The 24,959-nt window shown below is 36.9% G+C and overlaps 1 protein-coding gene across 2 annotated transcripts in view; it reads right to left on the bottom strand.

Annotated features, from left to right (window-relative positions):
* Positions 1-24,959, bottom strand: part of DNAJC24 (DnaJ heat shock protein family (Hsp40) member C24) — a 59,027-nt gene that overhangs the window by 14,910 nt on the left and 19,158 nt on the right. For both annotated transcript variants that reach the window (XM_042904487.1, XM_042904488.1), the window contains exon 3: positions 2,355-2,493. In XM_042904487.1, the coding sequence (XP_042760421.1) occupies positions 2,355-2,493 (139 nt within the window). The remainder of the gene's footprint in view (positions 1-2,354; positions 2,494-24,959) is intronic.

Here is a 24,959-nt window from a genome sequence, read left to right as displayed (position 1 = left end):
GGCTTAAAAACAGCAAGTTATATTTGGATAAGAGACTTCTACTTATCTAAACAGCAATCCAATGTCAATTTAAAACTGAAATAAAGCATTATCACTATTTGCAGCCACTGGTAATGAAGGAAATACTTAGCACTTAGATTTGACATATTAAAATGTCATAAAAAGTTGTACCTCTACTGTACTCGTAGGATGTGCTTGAAAAAACCTGCAAAGCAAACTGGATATTATATAAATTCCAAGCAGAAGGTGGGCCTATTTATTCATATCATGAATCAGGCCCAACTCTCCCTGTATTTGTTTTGTCTAAATGTTGTGGCTATCAGTGACCTTTGATAGTCTCCTGTGATGCAATAGGCTGCCGTTACCTTCCCTTAAAAAAACCTTAAAACCAAGGATTCAAAGCTCAAAAGAAATCCACATTTCCAAGGACTTCTCAAAGGCAATGAGAAAGGCGTGAAGATGTTGATTATTTGTTCTTACAACATTTTTTAAAACTCTCCTTCATGTAATTCCATTGCTCACTTTTAACCCTGTTTCCTATTTCTCTCTATTTGGGTCTACTGACACCCTATTCCTCACCAAGAGAGATTCATTTTTTATCCCTGATCTCTCCCTGCCTTTTTTCTCTTTAGCCAGCGGGCTCCTACTCAGTTTTACTGACAGGTTCTTAACAGTAAAAGGCCGCAGAGTGGGAAAATGCAGAGCAACAGAGACAGCTCATACTCTACACCTCTCAAAATACAGTTGCGTGGACTATCCCTATTTGAAGCAAATACACTTACAAAGGAAAGACTGGTAAAGATGTGCAAAAGCACAGACGTAACTTCTCACACACAACACAATCGTGTATGTTTCAGTACTTTTCACAGAAATTCTTTCACGTGAACCAAGGTTAAAAACCTATAAATAGAATTCACCCTCAAATGGAACCACCTCTACATTCTTCTGCCAGAGGTAAAACACATTTACAAAAGAAATACAGCATTTGAAAGATGCTTGTATATGCACCAAATAGAAGACCCAATATTCAAGCCATATTAAAAATAAGTCCAAATTCACTGCAAATTATACTCATCAGTTTCTTAATATTTTTAAAAAGTAAGCTCAAAAGGGCCTTAGAACTGAAGCAGAAGGGCCTTAGAGCTGAAGAGTATGATGAAAATCACTATTAAACACGCCAAGATATAAACTAATAGCTCGTGACGTCTTTACACATAAAGGTATCAAACACTGCCTGGGAGTAATACTTAATTTTATCAGTACAATTCCCTCTGAAAATAAATATGGATATTCCATATATATCATTGGCTTCATCCTATAATGCTGTGCTTTAGAGAAGTAAGCCTAGTTTCTCAAATCAAATCTTCATAACTTTAGTAGTAGAAGCCTTAAAATCATTTTGTTAGGATTGATGATGTGCCAGTGTAGGGCATGGTGGGGGGTGGGGGGCATTCAATAAGCAACTACAGAGACTCAGCTTTTATCAACACATATGAGTCAATGCTGAACCTGGTACGCTATTGCAGAGTGCAATTGAGTGTTTTCCCCACAGGCTGTAACTGATTATTGACTCCTCCCATTAGCATGCAGGGTGCATATTGAAGGTTCAAATAGAAGACTGAGGGGCTCCTATCCCAAGGCCAGTGCAGAAAGACAGCCTATCACTTCGTGTAACCGCAGTCTATGTGTGACAAACCTGACCTACATTTCTCCCTTTCTTTCTCACAAGAGCTTGTCACTGTTTTAGGAAGCTATTTTCTAAAATGCATAAAAGAAATGACTTACAACTGCTTAGGAAGTGTGCATTCCTAAAATGCCATTTATAGCAATCTTATAAAGAATAGTTTATCCAGGAGACAATCATGAAACTAGCCTAAAACAAACTCAAAGACAGCAGAGTGCTTTATGATGTTATCCCATATAGTACCTTTCTTTAGGCTGTCATTTATACAGTATACATTGTTAAAAGTACTACAGTTAAAACTGTAATCAGTACATAATTAAATATAATAAAAAGAAGTTATTAAACATAGAAAACCTATTAATTAGAAATGTATAATTAAGCACTTTTCATTAGTTAGGGAAGTAGCTTTCGTGGCTTCATAAGAGCCACATCCCGTAGTAGTCTTGTTAATTTCTCAATGGATACACAGTCATCACTACTAAGAGTAGGACATAATTGAAAATCGTGATTCATCACTACTAAGAGTAGGACATAATTGAAAATCGTGATGGTGGGGTAGGAGTAAAGAAGGCAATAACTCTGCCAAATGCTGGAGATGGCTCCCCAGGAATGGCCGTGGATTATGCCTCAGGGCGTCAGTGTGCTGTGGCCCCTCAGCACAAATACCTACCCTGCCGCTGCAGGTCATACTCCTTTTTTGTCTCTTCATTCCCTAGAATTTTCCATGCCTGATCAATTTCGATGAACTTCTGTATACATTCCTCCACTGTTCCTGCTGGCACATCTGCACTTTGTTTATCTGGATGATACTGCCAATCAAAAATAAGAGGGGGGTGATGAGTAAAGAGGGTGACGTGAGTAGGTAAAAAGAAAAAACAAAAACAAAACAAAACAAACTTGTAAATCTAAGTTTCAGTTAAGAAAGAAGGTAATGGGAAGATGAAAACTAAGATGCCAAGGCAACGAGACAACAGTGTTGGGCACAGGAGACAACTGCCAGGTTAATTAGACCACTGGAGTAGCTATAAATTCACCAGTGACATGATCTGTCACAACATGCAAAGACAGCATTTTCTGGATAATTTGCTGATGGAATCACTGGTCTCATGGACAATTTACCTAGAGAGGATGACTAACACAAACAGAAATAGGTACGTGCAGATAAGCAGGACCTGACGGCACAAACTATGCAGAGTCTGAAGCTTTCCTTATACAATGTGCTTGGCCATGGAGATCACTGCAAACGAACTACTAGCTTTTTCTTATGAAATCTTATGATTATACAATCATAGTTGAAAATAAATATCTTGCATCTTCCAGCTCAGCCCTAAAGATTTTAAAGTTATAAATCCCCAAACATAAACTTTTATTGAAAAATGGTTATTCTAGGGCAGATTGGTAAGAAACAACTTTAAAGAACTCACCGAAACATTTGAATGTAAATTAATTCATTAGTAAATCTTTCTCACTTGTGTTTTCTAAATCTAAGAAATGTTTAAAAAGGTTTCAATATGCAGTAATTTCTTTAAAGTATTTGGTCAAAAAAGAAAGTTTTATGCCAATTCATCAATTCTCAAATGTGAATGTAAATTTGGCTTACTGGATACTTAGATTATCTCCTCTTTTTCCCTACATTCTTCGTGGTTCTCCCTTCTCTTTATCTATCAGTTCTGAAAGAATCAATATGTCATTTGCAGTTCAGTAGCCTTTCAACAAATAAGTGAGGAAAGGTTATCTAGATGTAGAGACAGGTCACTTAAATAATGTGGGGATAATAGTAGCAGATACTCAAATATGTAATTTTTTTCATTCTCAAGTAAACAAAGAACCACTTGATAGTTTTCAACCAGAATTTTCCACCAGCAATTACTCTGAATGCTTTATCAAATACATTACAAAACATATTTTAATTTTAAAAGTTACGTTAGTAATTACCTTTGAACTAGACTAGTTTTTCCCCTTTGATACTTACTCTTTTTCTTCAAAATGTTTATAATAAAACAGGCAAGTCACCAGATTTACATTTCATGACATTAATATGGTTAGTTTCACATACTTGTCAATTAATAATGGCACAGTCACTTAAATTCTTTCACTGACTAGAGACAGTGAAACACAAAAATTGTATAGGTACAATGTCATGTATTACCCAAGTTGCTAAGGCCAAAGTCACTCAATGAATTGTGGCAAGTAAAATGAAGTAAAGTGACTTCAATCCTCAATCCAGAATTCACAAAGCATTTTAATCATAATGTAGACTAGTGGTTTTGACAGTGAATTTGTTTTCATGCTGAACTCTTTCACACTGCTGATGATCCTCACTAGTAGAGCAAAAGCTATTGTGATATCTGGTCACACAGAAAAACATCATGCACGCTGAGAGAAAGATTATAGGGCAAACAGAGAATGAGGTTTCCATTTTCCCACTGGCAAACTATTTCTCTTCCTATACCAAATCTAACAGTTATCAACATTTAAATGTTTAAGTTCATTAATATAATGACTAAAGAAAGGAAAACTAAAGCTTTACTGTTTTATCTTTTTATGGCCATGATTTACCAAATGATGTTCATAAAAGTCATTCCCATACTGAGGTTTAGGCAGTCCCTACAGTTAGGCTATTTAAGTAATATCCAAAACCCAAAACAACGTTTGTTACCAATTAAAGTTCTCTAGCTGACCTATTCCTCTACCACTGTGTGACGATTTGTGCAAGAAGCCTTACCAAGAAAGCCGTACAAAATCAAGAATTAGTTCCTGGCTACCCAAAACTAAAAGCTACCACTAAATTTTATTGAGTCCTGTATCAGGTCTATGATAGTCAAAGCATAATTCAATTTCTTACTAACTCAGTATTTTTCCTCACTGCTATTTTAAATTAGCAAGTCACCATCTGAAGCTTTTAGGTCTAATCTTTGTGGTATGAGAATGCAGTAAATTTTATTCCATGATACAGAGTACAATTTACAAATGGTAATTATTAGCAAGAAGATAAGTATGTCATTTAAGGTGCTAAATATATATATATTCAATATATATATTCAATTGATATGTATGATATATTCAATATATATATATATGTGTGTGTGTGTATATATATATATATGTATATATATATATATATATATATATGTTCAAATGATTTTCAGCAAAGGTGCCAAGGCAGTTCAATAAATTAAACTCAAACAACTGGATGCCATGTGGAAAAAATTAACTTCAATCTCTATCTCATTCCATACAGAAGAATTAAAGCAAGATGAATGATATCACAGACATAAATGTAAAACACAGAACCATAAAGCCTCTAGAAGGAAATACATAAGAATATTTTTACCCCTTGGGGTAGGGAAAGAGTACTTTGACAGAAAACAAAAAGAAAAAATAATGATGCAAAATGGATAAATTGAACTTCATCAAATTTTAAAACTTCCTGCTCAGCAAAGACACCATTAAGAAAGTAGACAAAGCCGAACTAAAATTTAAGTTAGAAAAATGTAAAAAAAAAAAGATGGTGGGGGGAGTGCACCTGGGTGGCTCAGTTGGTTAAGCATTCGACTTTGGCTCAGGTCATGATCTCACAGTTCATGAGTTTGAGCCCTACGTCAGGCGCTCTGCTGTCAGCACAGAGCCCGCTTCAGATCCTCTGTCTCCCTCTGCCCCTCCCCTGTGCATACTCTCTCTCTCTCAAAAATAAAAAAAAAAGAAAAGAAATAAAAAAGAAAATAGACAAGGGGTGCCTTGGTGGCTCAGTTGGCTGAGCATCCAGCTCTTAATTTCAGCTCAGGTCATGATCAGGGTGGTGGGATTGAGTCCGACCCTGGGCTCCATGCTGACCATGGAGCCTGCTTAACAATCTCTCTCTCTCTCTCTCTCTCTCTCTCTGCCCCCTCTCCTTGACTTGCTCTCTCTCTATATATAAAACAACAACAACAACAACAACAACAAATAGGGGCACCTGGGTGACTATTCAGCTCGGGTCATGACCTCATGGTTTGTGAGCTCGAGCCCCGCTTCGGGTGAGCTCAAGCCCTGCTTTAGGCTCCATGCTGACAGTGCAGAGCCTGCATGGGATTTTCTCCCTCTCTCTCTGCCCCTCATGGGATTCTCTCTTTTTCTCTCCCTCTCTCTCTGCCCCCATGGGATTCTCTCTCTTTCCCTCTTTCTCTGCCCCTCACTCACACCCTCTCTCTCTCAAAAATAAATAAATAAATAAATAATAATTTTTAAAAGTAAATAAATAAAACAGACATGCCACAGACTGGTTTAAAAAAATGCTCACTAAATATATATCTAACAGAAGACTTGCATCTAGAATATACAACAACAAAAAAATCCTACAAATGATAAAAAGACATACTATTTAAAAATCAGGGAGAAAAAGCTTAGACACTTTTCAAAAGAAGATAGATAAACAGACTAAAGTGCACATGAACTTGTGCTCAAATTTTTTCATTAGTTATCAGGAAAATATACATTAAAATTATGAGATACTACTAAACACCTAATAGAATGGCTAAAATAAAGAAGACTGATAACACTAAGTGTTGGTGAGGTTATGGAATAATTAGCACTTTCACATGTTGCTGGCAGGGAACTATTTGACAATTTCTCATAAAGACACACATATACCTATTCTGTGGTCAAGCAGTTCCACTTCTGGATATTTACTTAAGAGAAATGAAACATAAGAACATATGCCCACAAAAAGACTTATAAAAGGATATACTCACAGCCTTATGCATATTAGCCAAAAACTGGAACCATGAAGTCTATCAACAGGAGAACCAATAATTGGTACTATTTCGATACATAAGGGAGTATTATTCAAAAAGAAAAAAAAAAACTATGATATACTCAATAACGTAGATGAAAATCTAAAACATTACGTTGGGCAAGAACAAAAGGGTGCATACTATATGATCACATTGACATGAAATTCAAATTTAGGCAAAACTAAATCTATAGTGATAGAAATTAAAAGTTGGTTTCCAGGTGGGAAGTTGGGGCTAGAAATTAACTGCAAAGGGGCACAGGAAATTTTCTGGAGGAACAGACACATTCTATATCTTGCTTGGGATGGTAGCTATATGGTATCAAATATCACCGACTGAACACTTAAGAGCTGTGCATTTTTCACTGTATGTTGACATTCTCTGAATAGAAAAACATCTTTAGGGGCGCCTGGATGGCTCAGTCTGGCTCAGGTTACGATCTCATGGATCGTGGGTTTGAGCCCCACATCAGGCTTTGCACTGATAGCCTGGAGCCTGCTTCAGATTCTGTGTCTCCCTCTCTCTCTGCCTCTCTCCCACTCATGCTTGCTCTCTCTCTCTCTCTCTCTCTCTCAAAAATAAACATTAAAAAATTTTTTTAAACTTCTTTAAAGAAAAAAAGAAAAACCTCTCTAGACATGTCTAAAATTATTAAAGAAATTCAGAAAATCTTTCCAAGCCATAAAGAAAAAAAATGAGAAATTTCTTTCATTAATACAAAGAAAAGTAAAATAGAAACAGAGAAAATTAATGCAAAGACTAATACAAATTATTGAAAAGTTTAAATTACAGACTACTTTATGAAAATATATAGTTTTACTACTTTTAAGTACTATATGCCAACCTCTAAAAACTTTAAAACATTTTAAAAAGTATTGCTGAGCAGAGGACTAAAGTAACATTCACAATTAAAATATCATAAATATGTCACAATATTAAAAATGCTGAGAATAAAAGTCTCTCTGTGATTATTATTTTTTTATTTTTTTACTGTTTATTTATTTTGAGAGACAGAGGGAGCACAAGCTGGGGAGGGGAAGAGAGAGGGAGACACAGAATCAGAAGCAGGCTCTAGGCTCTGAGCACAGAGCCCAACATGGGGCTCAAACTCACAAATTGTGAGATCATCACCTGAGTCGAAGTTGGATGCTTAACTGACTGAGCCACCCAGGCGCCACTCTGTGATTCTTTATTATAACAGTACACAGGTAACTGTCTCCAAAGTTTTATTAGCAAACTGCTATTTTACTATTCTCACATGACTTAACAATTCACAACTTTATGATCTATTTAACCGCCTCACATTTTGGGGGAAATTTATCAGTTACACAGACCTATGTTCTCGAGCGGGGGAAGGGCAGAGAGACAGAGGGGAGACACAGAGTCTGAAGCAGGCTCTAGGCTCTGAGCTGTCAGCACAGAGCCCAAAAAGGGGCTCGAAATCATGAACCATGAGATCACGACCTGAGCTGAAGTTGGACACTTAACCAACTGAGCCACCTATATGCCCCAGAGCTATGTTCTTTAAATCTCCACGTCACTGGGGCGCCTGGGTGGCTCAGTCGGTTGAGCGTCCGACTTCAGCTCAGGTCACGATCTCGCAGTCCATGAGTTCGAGCCCCGCGTCGGGCTCTGGGCTGATGGCTCAGAGCCTGGAGCCTGCTTCCCATTCTGTGTCTCCCTCCCTCTCTGTCCCTCCCCCATTCATATTCTGTCTCTCTCTGTCTCAAAAATAAATAAACATTAAAAAAAAAAAATCTCCACGTCACTAACTGAAGATGAGAAAAGTGAACACAAACAAACAATTGCGAAACTGTCTTGATATGAAAATATAAGCTCACTTGGGTGACTATATGATATCCAGAAAATCATGTAATATATTATCAGGATTAATATGTGTTATCTATATCCTAACTAATTATCTAGCTGATAACTAATGCTTTAATTATGGACTCTTAATCCTAACTAGCTGAGGTGCTATGGCAATGGGTTATCCAATATGGAACATTTTATTTTGATTTTACATTTTTTCCATATAATAATTTCAAGTGCTTTCTAAATTACTAATTCTAGAATGACTGTCACAATGCAACATAAGAACATAATGCAACTCAAAATGTGGTCCTCAGATTTGTAGCATCAGCATTATCTCAGAGCTCGTTAGAAGATGGCCCCAGCCCAAACTTAGGGTGGGGGGTGGGGGGGTTCAGAATCTGTGTTTCAACAAACTCTGTAGGCAATTATTATGCATGCTGAAAAGCACACTGTTAGCCTCCACTGCTTAAAACATGGAATTAAGTGCAAGTCAGAAAATTAGTGCTTCATAAACATTTCTCCTTGACAGATGCATCCTTCCAGGTATGTATCCATAAAAAAAAGAAAGAAAAAAATGCTCAACGAATGACATTCCTCAATTGTTAACCTATAACACCATGATGAAAATTACATCAAGTGTTCTAAGTCATACATTTTTTGATATTTGATACCTTTTGTTCACTAATCGTAAATGTCAGCCTCTTTATTTCACTGTTTGCACAAATGCCAGCGTCAATGATGAAAAAGCTGATGAAATCTGAACAATATGCCAGTGGTATTTTAACCTGTTGATTTTTTTTTTTAGAGGAGGATACAATTTATATGAGGCTTCAGATACTGAACACTGCAAAAATGTCCACTGACAGGTTTAACACAGAAACAAGTGTTTTGTACTAAAAGGGACAAAAGTTGAAGTGTATATAAGTTATGAGAAGGGCATAGTACAGTACATTGTGATAATTCTAGCAACTTTTAAAAGGTTTTAGTGAAAACTTATATATTCATTAACTCCAAATGACCTTTTCTACTGGCTAAGCAACATGTAAAGTTGAAATGAAAAGGTGTTTCTTTAACAGAAAAAGTTACAGAGGGAGGAAGGCAACCATAAGAGACCCTTAAGAACTGAGAACAAACTAGGGGTAGATGGGGGTTGAGGGAGAGGGGAAAGTGGGTGATGGGCAGGGAGGAAGGCACTTGTTGGGATGAGCACTGGGTGTTGTATGGAAACCAATTTGATAATAAACTATATTTAAAAAAATAAAATTAAAAAAAATAAAGTAAGTTCATAAGACAGTTTTATGGTAAACTGCCCACTCTACAATAAGGTGGTATTTCAGATCACTTAAACAGAGGTCCATCTCCTTTACTGACTTTCTTATATTCCTTCTTAAAAGGACATGTTGCTTTATTTTACTAATAGCTTGCTACTTAAATCTAAACTTGAATAAAAAGGGAATCATACATTAATCCTTTACTACACATTTGTGATTATGCTGTTCTGATGTATAAAATATTGACTATAAACAGGAAGTAATAATTAACTATGAAAAGGACTCTGAGAAGATTTAAACAAAAATTCTCAAATTATCATACTGATATTATTTGATCTATGTGGACCCTGACAACAGGGTACTTTGGTTTTTGTCTATGTAATAGATGAGTTTATTACCATTAATAGAATGTTAGCTATTTCTAGCTTCAAATTTTCTTAAATTCCAGAACCAAATTTCAAAATACCTTCTAAAAGCTATCTTATCAGCACTATGATCAAAATCCAATTTATCATCCGGACTCTAAAATTTTCTACCTCCTGTTGAATTCCTTGTTCTGTTAAAATCACCACTATGCTCAATAAAAGCTGAATGAATGAATGAATGAATGATGAATGAATGAATGAATGAATGAGAGAATGATAAAATACATTTCCTAATAATCCAGGCTACAGTTATCAGGATAACCTTCCTTTCCCTCATCACATTAACCACCAAATTCTGTAGATTCTGCCTACACAATGCCCCTTCTATTCCCAGTGCCAAACCTAGTTCAAACAAAAAGTAGTTCTTACCTATTCTCTAGCATTCACCTTCTTCCAATAGCTCTCCAGTCCATGCAACTGATTCCAAGTTCACATGCCATGACTTAAAACCCTGACCATGTCATTCCCCAGCTCTAAAATTTTAATAGGCAACCTACTATATAATGAATTAGAATCATATTCTTTATTCTTATAGGTAAAATCTTCCAATAAAAGAACCCCAACCTAGCATTACAGCGCTATCTATTGTAAGTATTATAGACACAGCACTTAGGACAAACTAGTCATTCTAGACTAGTCCTTCAGATATCATCCCTTAAACAAGCATACTTTCTGTTCTCATGTTTTATTTATGCTATTGTCTCCACTGAAGCATCCTGTATCAGTCCATATGCATCTCTTCCATGAAGCTGTGTTTAACATCCCTATCCAGAGGGAATCGTGTGTGTGTGTCCTTTTGAACTCCTACAGTATTGCTAACTTTCAAGGAATTTATAGTTACTTGTGGACTGGACTTGGCCCTCTTCCAAAACATTCCATGTAAAGCCTGTATCTTAACTATATCTGTATCTCTGAAGATTAGCACATTGCCCCTCTACACAAACATCCTCCATAAATACTTATTTAAGTTGTGCATGTAATACTTTCCCCAAGAGTACAAAATCTGAAACTTCCTGATTTTAGTCAGCACTGGATGGGAGGGGAAAGGAGATTTTAGGTTTAAACTGAGGTTTTCCACTTTTGTATCTTTGCTCTCACATTCTTTCCTAGTAAACAAGTATTTACTATGTCCTTCTGTTCAGGTGATGCAACAAACAGGTATGATTTGGGGATATGCTTCAGCCCAATGGTCATCTTCAAGTATTTTCCAAACTGAAGAATGAGATATAGAGCACACAGATACTTACTAAGAGGAATGAATTCAAGAGCATACTTGAAAAAAGAATGGATGTGTAACTGTGGTATGTGTGAATATGGAAAAGGTCGAATCTTCAAAATAAAGTCCTTAATATCTTTTTCTCTATCCTTTCCCAGTTTTCCCAAAAGAAAACTATTCATGTTTCCCCTACCAATTCTGTATTACCAAAAAGAGAGTTAAGTGTCATAACACCAGGAGATCTTATCAGTGTCTCTGCAAAAAAGAGATTTGGATGGCATAGTGATTTGTGCTTTTTTTGCCAGTGATTCTGGCAAAAATTGTGGGGACAGAATCACACTCAAGTACGGTCTTGCCGAACCCCAATAGGTCCAATGTTGAATTTCGATGACATCACAGTGGACACATTCCAAACTACAATGCAGAAAACCACTGAGGAACTTCAAAACAGAGCACATATATAAACACTGAATAAAAGCTTATTGTGTCATTTTTATTTACAGTCTTCATGCCTTCGTGAGTCCAGTCCTGACTACCTTTTAAGGCACTCATCACCTCTAAAGATAGTAAAAACTTATTTTTTTAGACAATGGCTGTGAAAGAAAACTGAAAAGGTCAAGTTAAGGGAAGGCAACTATGTAAGAAGGCATTAGTAAATCTGATCACAGGGGTGCCTGGGTGGTTCAGTCAGTTAGGCGTGAGATTTCAGCTCAGGTCATGATCTTGAGGTTCGTGGGTTCAAGCCCCGCATCAGGCTCTGTGCTGACAGCTCAATGCTTGGAGCCTGCTTCAGATTCTGTGTCTCCCTTTCTCTCTGCCCCTCCCCTGCACATGCTCACTCTCTCTCTCTCTCTCTCTCTCTCTCTCTCTCTCTCAGAAATACACAAATAAATAAACATTTAAAAAAAAATCTGATCACAATAATGCCTGATGGCAAAAATACCATTTTCCAATGTTTTTATTAATGAAGAACTTCTTTTGATTTACCAAAGTATTAAGTATAGGCTCTATTAAAAAAGTTCATGAAAATTAGTAAATTCTTAATCTTTCATAATTTTATAAAAGCAGAGGCTGTCTCATGGGGCATCCAGATGGCTCAGTAGGTTAAGCGTCCAACTCTTGGTTTTGGTTCAGGTCACGACCTCATGGTTGGATTTGTCAGCAGGAAGCCTGCCTGGGATTCTCTGTCTCCCTCTTTGTCTGCCCCTCTACTGCTCATGCTCTCTCCCTCTCTTTTGAAATAAATAAATGGACTTTAAAAAACCCACCAAGCACATTTTCACCCAAAGTGTTTATCATATCTCCAATTTTCCCTCCTTCCAAAACAAGACAAAGGAAAAAAACCCAAAAAACAAAATAGCAGTTCAGCCACTAAAAGTTAATTCCAAATAATTGTACCTCTTTGCTACTCTTTAAACACTATGAAAATCACAGGAGACCCACCCCAACACTTCCTAAACCTTCCCCAACCACTGCCTTTCTCTTTTTTAAACTTTTATTTATAAACTAATTTCTATCTCCAATGTGGGGCTCGAATTCACAGCCCCATGATCAAGAGTCGCATGTTCCACCAAGTGAGCCAGTCAGGCACCCCCATCTACTTCTCTCATGTAGCAGATTCTCATACACTTCTCCCTTCCAATCTCCCCACAAAACTCTACTGTATGTCCCAGATCCCAAGAGATCTGTGCTATCATACTCCCCAGCTGAGTTGAGTCCTGATCAGCTGCTGCAGAGGCCAGGGCTCATTTCTGAGAACTCCCTTTCCTTCCATATCTGAGAGAGACGAGAGGCCTGAATTTCTGCCTGCCAGCCCCATTCTGCTGTGGTGGTAACACTGCTACCACCTGCCAGAAAACAAGAATCAAGTGTAGAAGGAGTGAGGCCAAAGGCCAGAGCACTCCCCACAACTGGCCCCTAAGGTTTATAGAAGGATACGAGGCAGGCAACCGGATCTCTCTAAACTAACTGGTAAAAAACTAGGGCTGAGGGAGAGCAGTTTCCCTGGGCCATTTTACAACAAAACAAACTTCCACAACAGCCCTCTCTCTATACAAGGATTTATCTGGAAAGGAAAGAGATGGAGAAGCAAGGGTATAGAAGAAGGGTATAGAATCACCTTGTCTTATATTCTTCAGGTGCAGGAAGGTCTTCCTACTATACTTCTCCTTGGTCCTGCTTGCTATAATTGGCAATAGTTATTATCCTCCCAAATGTATAATGGGGGAGGGGAGAATGTCCTTGAATCACCAATCAGAAAAGACAGCACAATTATTCGTATTAAAACCTAGTCTGCGGTGTCTGGCCAGCTCAGTCGAAGACCATGCAATTCTGGATTTCGGGGTTGTGAGTTCGAGCACCATGTGGGGTGTAGAGATTACTTAAATAAATAAAACTTAAACTGTTGTTTTATTTTTATTTATTTTTTAATGTTTATTTGCTTTTGAGAAAAAGAGAGAGACAGAGGGTGAGTAGGGGTGGGGCAGAGAGAGAGGGAGACACAGAAGCCGAAGCAGGCTCCAGGCTCAGAGCTGTCAGCACAGAGCCTGATGTGGGGCTTGAACCCATGAACCATGAGATTATGCCCTGAGCTTCAGTTGGACATTTAACCAACTGAGCCACTCAGGCACACCCTGAAATAAATAAAACTTAAAAACAAAACTATTACTACTTTGGAAAACCAGAAATTTCTAAGTTGATATTAAAAAAAAAAAAAAAAAAAAGACAAGGAATTCCTAAACAAATTTTCCCCAGTTCATTGCTATCTCTATCTCCCCTCCCCAAGAGAGTACATCCTTCTACACCTGTTTCTTCTTTTTTTTTTTTATTTTAACGTTTTATTTTATTTTTGACACAGAGAGAGACAGAGCATGAACGGGGAAGGGGCAGAAAGAGAGGGAGACACAGAATTGGAAGCAGGCTCCAGGCTCTGAGCCATCAGCCCAGAGCCCGACACAGGGCTCAAACTCACGGACCCCGAGATCGTGACCTGAGCTGAAGTCGGCCGCTTAACCGACTGAGCCACCCAGGCGCCCCACCTGTTTCTTCTTTTAAGTTTACTAATTTTTTAGCAATTCTACATCCAATGTGGGGCTCAAGCTAAGAACCCCGGATCAAGAGTTGCATGTCCTTCCAAGTGAGCCAGCCAGGTGCCCCTCTACACCTGTTTTACACTGAATTACCAACATTTGTTGATAGCTTATAATGAGCAGACCTCTAAAACAAAACTCCATTTTACATTAGAAGAAGTTGAAAGGCAAAATATCAAGTAATGTTATTTATGTGAATACTAAGTTAAAGCACTGTTTTAGGGTCAGACAACAAGGCATTGTGTGACTAGATCATAATGATCCCACAGAGTAGGGCCCGTATCATTACAATACTTTTAAGTGAAATTATTAAGAAAGAAAGTTAATGCTGCCATTCTCCTTTCCAAAATTATTCAGATATAAAGTTGTACTTTTTGTTTTCTCCCAATCCATCAAACCTTACAAGTCTCTCTTTTTTTTTTTTTTTACCATTTAACAGCTTTATTGAAAAATAATTCACATACCATTAAGATTCACCCTTGTAAAAGTGTGCAATTCAGTGGTTTTGAATATTCACAGAGTTGTACAACCATCACCACTATGTAATTTCAGAACATTTTCATCACTACAAATAAACCCTGCATCCATCAGGAGTCCTTCACTGTTCCCCTTTCCCTCCAAGCCCCTGGCAACCACTAATCTACTTTGTGTTTATGTGCATTTGCCTATTCTGGACAGGAATGATACATATGCACACATAGACACATACACATATATACATATATTAATTAATTAAAAAGCACATTGTGGTTTTTAAGTATCTAGAAAAATTACCTTAATTCCCCTGTGAATGTAGGTGAATAGCTAATATATGGACAAAAACAGCACACTCTCCGAGAGCTCTAAATTTGGCCCCATAACATAAAAACTGATCTTACTAAGGACCTCACTGGACTAGTCCTATGAATTCATTTAGAATCCTATGTGTAATACAGTCCCATGGTCCCCAAAGAGAGCCTAAGAGTAAGGCTGCAGTGTGACTACATGGTGGTCACATTGAGAACAGTATAAAGAGGCAGATATCTCTTTGGTCCTCCAGAATTGCTAATGATTGCCTCTATTCTCTAAAAGAGCCATTTTAACACCACTCATATTTTTAAAGAGAACTTTTGGTCTTCTGAACACAGGTATCTTTAAAACCTCTTCTAAATGTCACTATAATATTGACTGCCTTTGAAACCCACTAAGAGACTCATTCTGAGATCACTGTCAAGCTCTAAGAAAAGAGTTAAAAGATACAAAAAGGAACAAGAAGGAGGAGGAGGGCAGTAGGAAGACAGAAGAAGGCAGAGGAAGGGGAGACTAGAAGGGAAGGGGAAGGAGAACAGAAGAGGAGCAAGAAGAATAGGAAGAGGAAAAGAAAGGCTCATTCAAAAAGTGAGGCAAGAGACTAAAAAAAACTGGAGGAAAGCAAGGTCATGCAGTACTTAGAGTAAGTATTGATGGTTTTCAAGTTAAAGAATTAAGAGCAGGTTGTAGGAATGGGATTTGCAAAATGAAGTAGGTAAAGTATGTGGTTGAATAATACAATCATGGTAATTCATGCAAAACCTTTTCAGAGCCAAGACTTTCCTCTCCACTACACTTTGAACTAGGATGTTCACTACCTCTAAAATACAATCTTGCACCAATTCCTTTTGCTAGTCACGTGTCTATTTTTCTTTTCGACTATATACAAATGTGATACAACCCCTGCTTCTTTGCACATAAGACACATAAAACATTCAAATTTTGTGCAATGGGTTACATTATGTTCAATTTAAATACAAAGCTAGCCACCACCACCCTCAAAATCCTATCAGACAAGTTGTCGATGACATACTCAACATGAGCTAGCTACACAGAGAACTACAAGATAAACACTCTGCCTCCAATATCTCCCAATGATAATTAGTGACAATGGTTGACTTCACTTGCCCTCTGGGTTCAGGAAAGACATGGTTTTTGTAAAATTAAGAACTTAAGAAACTGCCAAACTAAAGTCATCCCTGCTAAATAAGTGTGGTGATGTACAGCTACAGAGCCTACAGAGCTCCTCTCTTGTAGCAACTCTGAGTTCTGCTCTGCGGCCATCAAGGCCATCAGGTACTAATTAGGCAGTGTGTTCTGTCAACGCTTTCATGCTCTTCTTTTATTAACTGATCGTTCTGCCACATTAATGATACTAGTACATTGGCTTCGAATTCCCTTAAGCATTCTACCCTTGAGATAGAAAAGAAAGTAAAGAAGACATAAGAAAGAGAATGTCACAGATTTATTTTACATAGCTCACATTTGAATCAACACTGAAATGGCCTCCGGTACAAGTTATGTTTCTTTTATTTGCAGAAATGCTCCCACGGACCTAAAATGTACAGATTTTCCTTAAATAAAATATAAATTTTATTGACTTAACTTTATAAGCTATAGGAAACTACAATGGGAATGAAACGTACACTAAAAGCATTGACATTTTCATATGTAAGTGTACTAAATTTAATGGTGTGATAAGATGTAAAAGCCTGGAAAGGTGGTGGCAATTCTCAATTCTAACTACCTAATGATGAGGGAAATTCACCTAAAATGAAACACAATCAACAAGACAAATGACTTTAGTACTGACAGAAACTAATGAGTTAAAAAAGGAAGAAAAAGCAAGCATTTAAATAATTGTAGTTAAACTCAATGAACTTAACATACTATTTTTGAGATAGAGGCCTAACTAAGCTTCTTAAGATGCTGAGAAAACACATATCCTCTGAGATAATTTTTGGTTTTCCTTATTGCAAATCACTGTTATTATGAAGCAGCCATTAAACAGTTGGTGAGGAAGTGTTAAGATGGTGCAGTAGTAATTCGGTAATGAATCTGAATATAGTTTAGGTAAGCAAGAGAGAGATACACGTTGACTGACATGGCTGTATTTTGTTCATTTTTGTAGGATCCCCCTATGAGCTGAAAACAAGATCATGTTACAAAAAGTTAGGTATAAAAGTACTACAATTGTGTCCTTTACACTTTGACACTACATTAAGATTATGAACACTAAAAAAGAAAAAAAAAAAATTACAAAGGTAAAGTCAAGTACAACACACTACTGCCACCTAATGCTTAGTAAAATATTGCCTAAAGAAGCAGTCAACAGCTCATTCATTGTTTCATGCAACAGTTAACAGCTGACACATGGTTTTTAAAATATGTTTTAACATTTTTTAAGGTTTTCTGATTCATACAGAGAAACTATAATCCATGTGCAAGACCCAAAAATGTGTTTATCCATTCCCAAAATGCTTATTAACCACCTTACTACAAGCCAGATATTGTGCTAGACAATGAGGATCCAATGATGAATAAAATGGGATCTCTGCCCTTGAGACACTCAAAGTCCAGTGGGGGACAGTAGACATGTAAACAATTCATTATAATACAATGGAAAGGATAAGGTGCTCAGAAAAGATGACAGCATGAAAAAGGTGTGAACTTAGAATAAATTAGGGAAGGTTTCTTAATAAAAGTGACATTTAACTGGGTTTTGTAGGATGAATAGGAGTTTACCTGTGGAAGAATTATGTAAGATTGGGAAGGAAAGGCAGAGAGAAACAGCAAATCAAAGACAGGAAAGTACTAAGATAGATATTAGAGTTATGAATAGCAGAACAGTTAAGTCATACCAGGAAAGAGTAAAAGAATGGTTTGATAGGAAAAAGTAGTAAGAGATGAAGTGGAAAAGCAAAATTGGGTTCAGATCATAAAGGAACTTTTTAGTACACTGAGAAACATGGACTTTCCCCTACTTAAAACTCCACATGGGAGAACCTGGGTGGCTCTGTCAGTTAAGTGTCCGACTCTTGATTTCGGCTGAAGTCATGATCTCATGGTCATGAGATCAAGCCCCACTTTGGGCTCTCTGCTGAGCGTGGAGCCTGCTTAGGATTCTCTTTCTCTTTCTCTCTCTCTCTCTCCCTCTGCCCCTCTCCTATGTGCATACATGCTCTCTCTCTCAAAAAATAATCTTAAAAAAAATTCCACATTACTTGCATGATAGACATAATTATATTTCTGTTTCAAAGACAAAAACACTGAACCTAATGACAGGATGGAATGGGTTGGGAGGATAGGTAGGAGCACTGACAGCAAAGAAACTGCATTACTGAGAAAAGAAGGCAGGACTTGAGGGGAAGGGTGGGAAACAAGGGAATTTACAAGTAACTTATGAAGCAGATAAAGCTACAGGGATATACAAAGAGCAGCCTTTCTCGAATTTTGAGTTAGGAACTCCTCCAAGAATGTGAAACAAGCTAAGGTAAGGGAGATACACAACTTTACATACAATTGAGGGATAAACAGACCTCCAAAAGCACCAGTCCTCAGATTAAGAGTCCCTAATTTAGGGGGCACCTGGCTGGCTCAGTCAGAAGAGCATGTGGCCCTTGATCTCCAGGTTGTGAGTTTAAGCATCCAAATGGGTGCAGAGATTACTTAACTAATCAACTAAACTTCAGGGAAAAAAAAAGGAGTCCCTGATTTGGTAATAAGTGAAGGAAGTCAAAGATAAAACTCTATAGGACAGTAACATTTACATCAGACAGAAGAAAAGAAAACACAGCAGTGAGCAACAAGATAATCAGGAAACAGGCTCCATAGACACCCAGGGAGGAAGGAGTTTCAAGGCAGATGGAAGGCCCGTGATAGTAGCAAATGACATAGTATCCACTGAATGTGGCAAGTAGAGAACACCAGCTTTTTAAAGTAGGAAGAAATGCCAGTGGTGAATGAGAGTGGGTTGAGAAGGAAACGGATGGTAGTCAAGGAATATTTGGCAAGGAAGAAGAACGGAATGATAACCAGAGTAAATCAAGGCCAAGGGAGAATATCTTCGAAAGACATTTTACTGGATAAGTGGGGAAAGCTAATAGAAAGGGAGAATTCAAAATGGTAAGGAAGAGAAAACTGGAGCAGCACTCATCATAAAACATGAAAAAGCAAGTTCTTATTTTAGCTTTGTTTATGTGATCTTAGAAAAGTTACTCAACTGTACAAAATTTCCTGACCTGAAAAATGGAAAGAATGCTTGCCACACTATAAGCTACTCATGAAAGTGAAGACCTTTGTCCATCACGTTACCATTAACTGTATTTGCAGCACCTGGCACATACAATACCTAGTTACTGAATAAATCATCTGTCCACGTATCTCACACTTTTTTGTAAATGTGAGTGAACATATTTTGAATACAATTAAAAATTTTTTTTTAAATGAGGGTGGTGGAAGAGGAGGACCATACTTGGCAAGCCCTGAAATATAAATATATATAAATGCAGCCAATCCTCATTAATTGCAGAATCCATGTCTGTAAATTTACCTAGTTGCTAAAATTATTGTATAACCTCCAAGTCAACACTTGCCAAGCTTTTGCAGTAATTCATGGACATGCCAGAGTAACTTGAATCTCTCAACATGCATGTTCCCAGCTGAAGTCCAACAATCACTCCATGTTTCAGCTCTCATACTATATGTAAATAAGTGTCCCTTTTTACAATCTTCTTATGCCACCTTTTTTGCATTTTTCTGGTTTTTGTTGTTAATTTTACTGTTTAAAATGGCCCCCAAGACAGTTAAAATGTTAAAATGGCCCCCATTAGACAGTTAATGTGCCGTCTAGTGCTCCAAAGCCTGTGATGTGTCTTACAGAGAAAATTCATGTTTTAGATAAGCTTCTTCCTTTGGGCAGGAGTTACAGTGCTTTCAGCCCTGAGTTTAATGTTAATAAATCAACAATATTTATCAAAGTATCTTTAAACAGAAACACACACAAAAGAAGATTATGTACTGATCACTTGATGAAAAATGTGACCAGAGGCTCGTAGGAACCTAACCCTATATTTCCCCTAGAAGCAATGGTTCAGAGTTTGCTGATTCTGTGTTTGTGGCAACTTTATAGAACATAACTATAGGAAATAAGAATTGACTTCACAATTATATATTATATACATTATATGTATATGCCTAATATATATATGTATGTATGTATATATTTATAACTAATTTATACTCCACCCTGTCCCCCTTTAGAGAGCTTTTTCTGTCCTGTCTCTCCTGTCACACCCAGGAAGATGGCATTCATGGAACAGTTAGGGATTTCTAGATAGTCACCAGAGTTTGAAGGAGTTCTAGATGCAACAGGTCACTAGAAGAGTAGACTCTAAAATCTGCTTAATGTATCTGAGAAGATCATGGCTGAAACAACACATGATTAAATAACCCACGTGTTTTGGCCTTTTTCATTATGCACCAATAAACTGCTCCAGTTGAGTACTTCACCACTTGAAGCTCATTTTAACATTGACTTTCTAAAAGTCCAATACTAAGACTATAGAATAACTTGTTATATTATTTTTAAATATTTTTAAAATTATAAGTAAGATAGTATGCAACAGTCACTGTATTATGCAGCCATGTCGAAACTGAAAGGCACGTTAAAATGGGTAATAGGCTTTTAAAAGGCCTTTTTTAAGTCTTATAATTCAATGACTATTTCTCCTTCCCAAGAAAAGTATTCTTTAACTTTGTAAACTTAAAACTATAAACTTATATTCCCTATTTTATTTTTTCAGATCTATCCTTTAACTATCTAATTCATTTATTCTTCCTGGTCTCAACATTCTCTTCTGCACCACTATTTAAGGTTCTCAAAAATGTTTATCTTCAGAAGACTATTGAAAACCAAAGCAAAAAAGGTTCCACACTCTTGTCTGAATTATTAAAAATGAAATGTAACAGCTGGATAGCCTTGGAGGACACGTGTAGACAAAATGTTGGCTCAAAGACTGCCACGGGTGAAATCACTTCATATGCTGTGGCTCTATTCTGTCATCAGTTCACATGGGTCAAGGACTATCTAATATCATCAATGAACCTGTAAGGAATAACAGAAAAGGAAGGACAATACTGCAACCCCCATAGAGAGGCCCAAATAACAGGAGCCAAATGCCTTCCTAACCCATCTATTCTATTTCAGCAAAATTCAAGTGCAATTCAACCAATGCATGCAGTGACAGTTTATTATATAAGGTATAAGAAGTTGGTGCTACCAAGAAGAACAAAAACATAACTGAGACAGGATACCTGCCTTCAAAGACTTTACGTCTAGCTGAGAGGCAACCACAGGTGTAAGCAATTACAGTAAAAACAGGATGTGGTCAGTGGATACCAGAATTACAATATACCAATGAAACACATGGGGTAGACTTTTTTGAGCAGCTATTAAGGGAAAACTCCAGGAAGGAGATCTTGAATTGTACCCTCAGTGTAAATGGACTTCCTCCCACTGAATGGGAAGGAATGGGAAGAATGGGAAGAGGACTTTTTATTTCTAGCATAAATAAATTAATATTTATTAAAATAAATTAATAAAATAAGTTATTCAAACCAACTTCCCATTGAAAACAACTAAAAAACCTTGATAAAATATTGTTTTAAAAAACTCTTAAAAGCATCAAAGAACTGATGGGACAGTAGAGAATTCCAGCCCAAAACTGAAGGCAAACACATAATCAAGGACAAAGGTTGAAAGTGCCCTTGCACTTCAAGAATTCAAGAATATTTTGCCTATTCTGGGAAGTATCCAGAAATGAACTTTCATTTTGACAACCCATTTGGGTTCACATGGTTACACACATCAGAGAGGGGCTGACTGTAGGAAGAAAGAACAAGTTACTGGAATAGAAGACATGATAGCTGGAACTGAATCTAATACCTACCTGTGTAAAGGAGGCCCAGTCTGTTACACTAGAATGAGGGTCTGAGTTGGGTGTGGGCAGGATATGTTCCCAAACTTACTGGCCCCTCTCCTTCTTTCTTACAATACAGCAACCCGGTGGGGTTTGGGTGGGGGGTGGGGGGAATTTCTCTTCCACAAACTACAAGCAGAATTTGCTGTGCAACCTTGCTTTCCCATTCCTGCAATCCGTAGGTAATAGCACTAATTTCCCAACATAGCACTAATTTTGCTAACTGAACATTTACAGAGGAGAAGCAGTTTTCGGAGGTGTGGTCCAAAAACAATGTGAAAATTTAGTCACAACTACCCTTGAAAATCTTTAAATTTTCCATTATGTACAGTATTTTCAGTTTCATAAATGTAACTCTACATAGCAATTTGTGTGTGTGTGTGTGTGTGTGTGTGTGTGTATATATATATATATCATATACAGTAATGAATGCTTGAAAGCACACATCAAAAATACAATTCTACCATTTTTAACTTTTTTTACATTGAACAACAATAATTAAGTTTGTGTATCATTATGCTATATTTTAATATGGCTCTAATTGCATCTTGGGCATAATTTCTAGTGAGGATGATGAATAAGGCATCACATGTAAGACTGGCTAAATGCTCTTACACTCATTATTTCATTTAATCTTCATAAAAATAAGAAAACAAGAAAAATATTTTGATTTTTACAAGTAAGGAAACCGAGGCACAGGGAGGTTAAATCAATCCTGGATTAGACAGATCATTAACAGCAGATGTGAGATTCAAAGACACCACAAAAAGATACAAAGCCAGGACTCTCCTTTATTTTATTTATTTATGTGACACACACATGGGGGGCGGGGAAGAGGGGCAGAGGGAGAGAGAGAGAATCTTAAGCAGGCTCCATGCTCAGTATGGAGCTTGACATAGGACTTGATCCCACAACCCTGAGATCATGACCTGAACCAAAATCAAGAATCAGACACTCAACCAACTAAGCCACCCAGGTGCCCCAACAAATCCAGGGATCTTAATCCCTGTGCTATACATAGGCCTCCCTGTGAAACTACATTTTAGAATTTATATGCTGTATATATCATGCCATTTATTATACTAGATACTAATATTTAAACATGTGTCTTCCTCTTAACAATAAACTCTGTTATATCCACAGCATCTAGAATAATGCCTAGAAATACAGTAGGTGCTCACCCTAACAAATGTTGAGTGAATGGATGAATGAATGACTGAAGACAAATCCAGACTGTTTCAATCTTCATTAACAGGACTGAATCCACACATTTAACTAATCTGAATAGCATTATTCTAAAACGAAATATTTTGGATTACCTTTGAGTGTAAGAATTATATTTTATATTTTTAAATATTTTGAGATAGCTAAAAGGTAATGGTTAGTTGAAGTTGCTTCAAGGAAAGATGGTCTTTTCCCACACACTGCACCAAGGGTAATGCTCAATTTATAGTCAATATATCAGTCTAACAGAAGGAGAAAGGTTTTTATATTCCATTACTGAGTTTAAGAATCTATTTTATCTTTAATTAGTACATAGCATGGGCAAAACAGCATTAATTTTATTTGTGACATAGAAAATAATTTAAGCATACATTTATATAATACAAAGAATAAATTCATTTGAAAATAAAGGAAAAATTAGTCAAAACACAAATAACCTTAATAAGTAAAAGGGGATTAATGAGCTAAAATCCATGATTTACTTTAAGACAAATTGTAAAGGTGCTTCATTTACAAATACCTGTGGCAAAATGATAGTTGCTATTTTTAAATCACGTAAACCCCATGCAACTCACTTCTACCATACCCCAAATGTGCTAACTAGACTTCTTATATTTTCTTATATTTTTATTGAAAGCATATTATGTAATATGCTATATAAGGTTTACCTGTTAGGAGTAGGAAAAGGGATAAGTTCATCTCTCTTTAAAAATCATAATAATTGGGGCGCCTGGGTGGCTCAGTCGGTTAAGCGTCCGACTTCGGCTCAGGTCACGATCTCGCGGTCCGTGAGTTCAAGCCCCGCGTCGGGCTCTGTGCTGACAGCTCAGAGCCTGGAGCCTGTTTCAGATTCTGTGTCTCCCTCTCTCTCTGACCCTCCTCCTGTTCATGCTCTGTCTCTCTCTGTCTCAAAAATAAATAAACGTTAAAAAAAAAAAATTAAAAAAAAATCATAATAATTAATTTGGTTAATTAAAGTCCAAATAAAACATCAAGAAATTTTTAGCGTTTAAAACAATGACTAAAGAAATCTATAGTGAGAGTGAAAGCAGATCCATGGTTGCCTAGGGAAGAAGGGGGAGCATAAATGAACTTTCTAGTATGATGGAAATGTTTTGTATCTTGATATGATAGTGGTTATACAGGAATACTCAATCAGAACTCATTACTAACATAGGTGCATTTCACTGTATACAAATAATACTTCAATATGTTTTAAATGCCTAGAAGAAATATATCCTAAAAAAACACAATAAAGTTCTAGCTATTTTATATAGGTAAAAGAAATAGTGGAGCAACACTCTAGTGAATTTCAACACTTTAACAAAAGTGTGATATTCATTCCTTTGGGAAGCACTGGGCAAAATGTCTTTTAGGGGTTTTGGCATAACTGAAAATAAGATACACCAAATCATAAGGAAATTCTAAACGTAAATGTATTTTAAAACAAAACAGTGCCTTAACCATTTCAATTTTTCTTTACTTCTATTACTCCTATTTTTGTTATTACTTTTATTGCTCCTTCTCATCTTCAGTCATTATTTCTTGTGCTTTTTTCCCTTTTTTGGCTGCTGCATCTTTGTCATTTATTGGCTTACAAAGGGCACTGTCAACTCATGGAAATGCATCTTCTGATTGTGGAACTTTGGGGGACGGTATTACCTTTTTGTTATCACCTTACAAAGTTTTGAAAA

Source organism: Panthera leo, chromosome D1 (assembly GCF_018350215.1).
Source record: "Panthera leo isolate Ple1 chromosome D1, P.leo_Ple1_pat1.1, whole genome shotgun sequence".
In the NCBI taxonomy this organism is placed as follows: domain Eukaryota; kingdom Metazoa; phylum Chordata; class Mammalia; order Carnivora; family Felidae; genus Panthera; species Panthera leo.
This window is presented reverse-complemented; position numbering and strand designations above follow the sequence as displayed.